This window comes from Tinamus guttatus, unplaced genomic scaffold (genome assembly GCF_059628265.1).
Source record: "Tinamus guttatus ecotype Peru unplaced genomic scaffold, ASM5962826v1 Tinamus_guttatus_pri_ptg000364l, whole genome shotgun sequence".
Taxonomy (NCBI): domain Eukaryota; kingdom Metazoa; phylum Chordata; class Aves; order Tinamiformes; family Tinamidae; genus Tinamus; species Tinamus guttatus.
Window position 1 is genome coordinate 2,817,497 of NW_028288898.1, and position 1,456 is coordinate 2,818,952.

The 1,456-nt window shown below is 60.4% G+C and overlaps 1 protein-coding gene across 1 annotated transcript; it reads left to right on the forward strand.

The window, feature by feature from the left end:
- The first annotated feature begins 231 nt into the window (after positions 1-231).
- Positions 232-1,005, forward strand: SOX14 (SRY-box transcription factor 14). The gene is made up of 2 exons (XM_088530191.1): positions 232-534; positions 688-1,005. Exons 1-2 carry the CDS (start codon positions 263-265, stop codon positions 983-985), a joined length of 570 nt encoding a protein of 189 aa, XP_088386317.1. The 5' UTR covers positions 232-262; the 3' UTR covers positions 986-1,005.
- Positions 1,006-1,456: the final 451 nt, after the last annotated feature.

A 1,456-nucleotide genomic window follows, 5' to 3' on the forward strand; every position in this document is an offset into this window, starting at 1 on the left:
GCCCAGCCCGTCCAGCCCGCCCGTCCAGCCCGCCGGGCCCCGCGGGCCGCCCCGCTCCACGCCGGCCAGCGCTGCCGCCGGCCACGGCCGTGGCGGCGGCTCCTGTGATGATCAGCTGAGCCCGCTGCTGCCGCCGCCGCCGCTCCAGATCCCGCCGTCGCTTCCCTCCTTCCTCCGCGTCCTCCCGCCCGGTGCCGCCGCGGGCGGCCGCCGCCAGCCCCTCACCGCCCCGTCGCGTCGCGCCGCGCCGCCCGGCCGAAGCATGTCCAAGCCCAGCGACCACATCAAGCGCCCCATGAACGCCTTCATGGTGTGGTCCCGCGGCCAGCGGCGCAAGATGGCCCAGGAGAACCCCAAGATGCACAACTCGGAGATTAGCAAGCGGCTGGGCGCCGAGTGGAAGCTGCTCTCCGAGGCGGAGAAGCGCCCCTACATCGACGAAGCCAAGAGGCTGCGGGCGCAGCACATGAAGGAGCATCCCGACTACAAGTACAGACCCCGGCGCAAGCCCAAGAACCTGCTCAAAAAGGACAGGTATGTCTTCCCTTTGCCTTACCTCGGGGAAACCGATCCTTTAAAGGCCGCCGGGCTTCCCGTGGGGGCCACTGACTCTCTGCTGAGCTCCCCGGAGAAGGCCAGGGCTTTCCTGCCCCCCACCTCAGCACCTTACTCCTTACTTGACCCCAGCCAGTTCAGCTCCAGCGCCATTCAGAAGATGACTGAGGTTCCTCACACCTTAGCCACCAGCACCCTGCCCTACGCCTCCACCTTGGGATACCAGAACGGGGCGTTTGGCAGCTTGAGCTGTCCCAGCCAACACACCCATACTCACCCCTCGCCAACTAACCCGGGCTATGTCGTGCCATGTAACTGTACGGCTTGGTCGGCATCCAGTTTGCAGCCTCCAGTTGCCTACATATTATTCCCAGGCATGACCAAGACTGGGATAGACCCCTATTCTTCAGCACATGCGACTGCTATGTAACACCCATCCACATCCCCACAGGCGTCCCGTCCCGTCCCCCCCTCTACGAGGGTTGCAGCTGGAACTGGGATTCATTCATGTGCATGTACATTTAAAAAAAAAAAAAAAAAAAAAAAAAAAAAAAAAAAAAAAAGCTGCGGAAGCAAAACTAAAATGCCACCCGGAGCGGGACGCTGCTGCCGGGCACCGTGCTGGGACGCCCACGGACGCTTCCTCGGGGACTCGGGGACGCTCTCGCTCCAGCTGAGAAAGTCGTCTCCAAACTCGGGGTGGGGGGATAGGAGCCCGACACTTGCGGGAGTTGTAAATGTGTCAAAACCACCACCACGAACAACAACAACATAAAGAGCAAACCTCGAACTGCCCTTTTGGGACGGAAGCGGAAAAAAAAAGAGGGAAAAAAGAGAGAGAGAGAGAGGCGGTTTCGATTTTTATTTATTCTCTTAATGTATATGAGTTCTCTAGAGTCTC

Excerpts from the sequence above, each read along its gene's own strand:
- SOX14 (XM_088530191.1), top strand. The coding sequence starts at position 263 with ATGTCCAAGCCCAGCGACCACATCAAGCGCCCCATGAACGCCTTCATG. Across the intron at positions 535-687 it reads AACCTGCTCAAAAAGGACAG|CCAGTTCAGCTCCAGCGCCA; the intron begins GTATGTCTTCCC and ends ACTTGACCCCAG.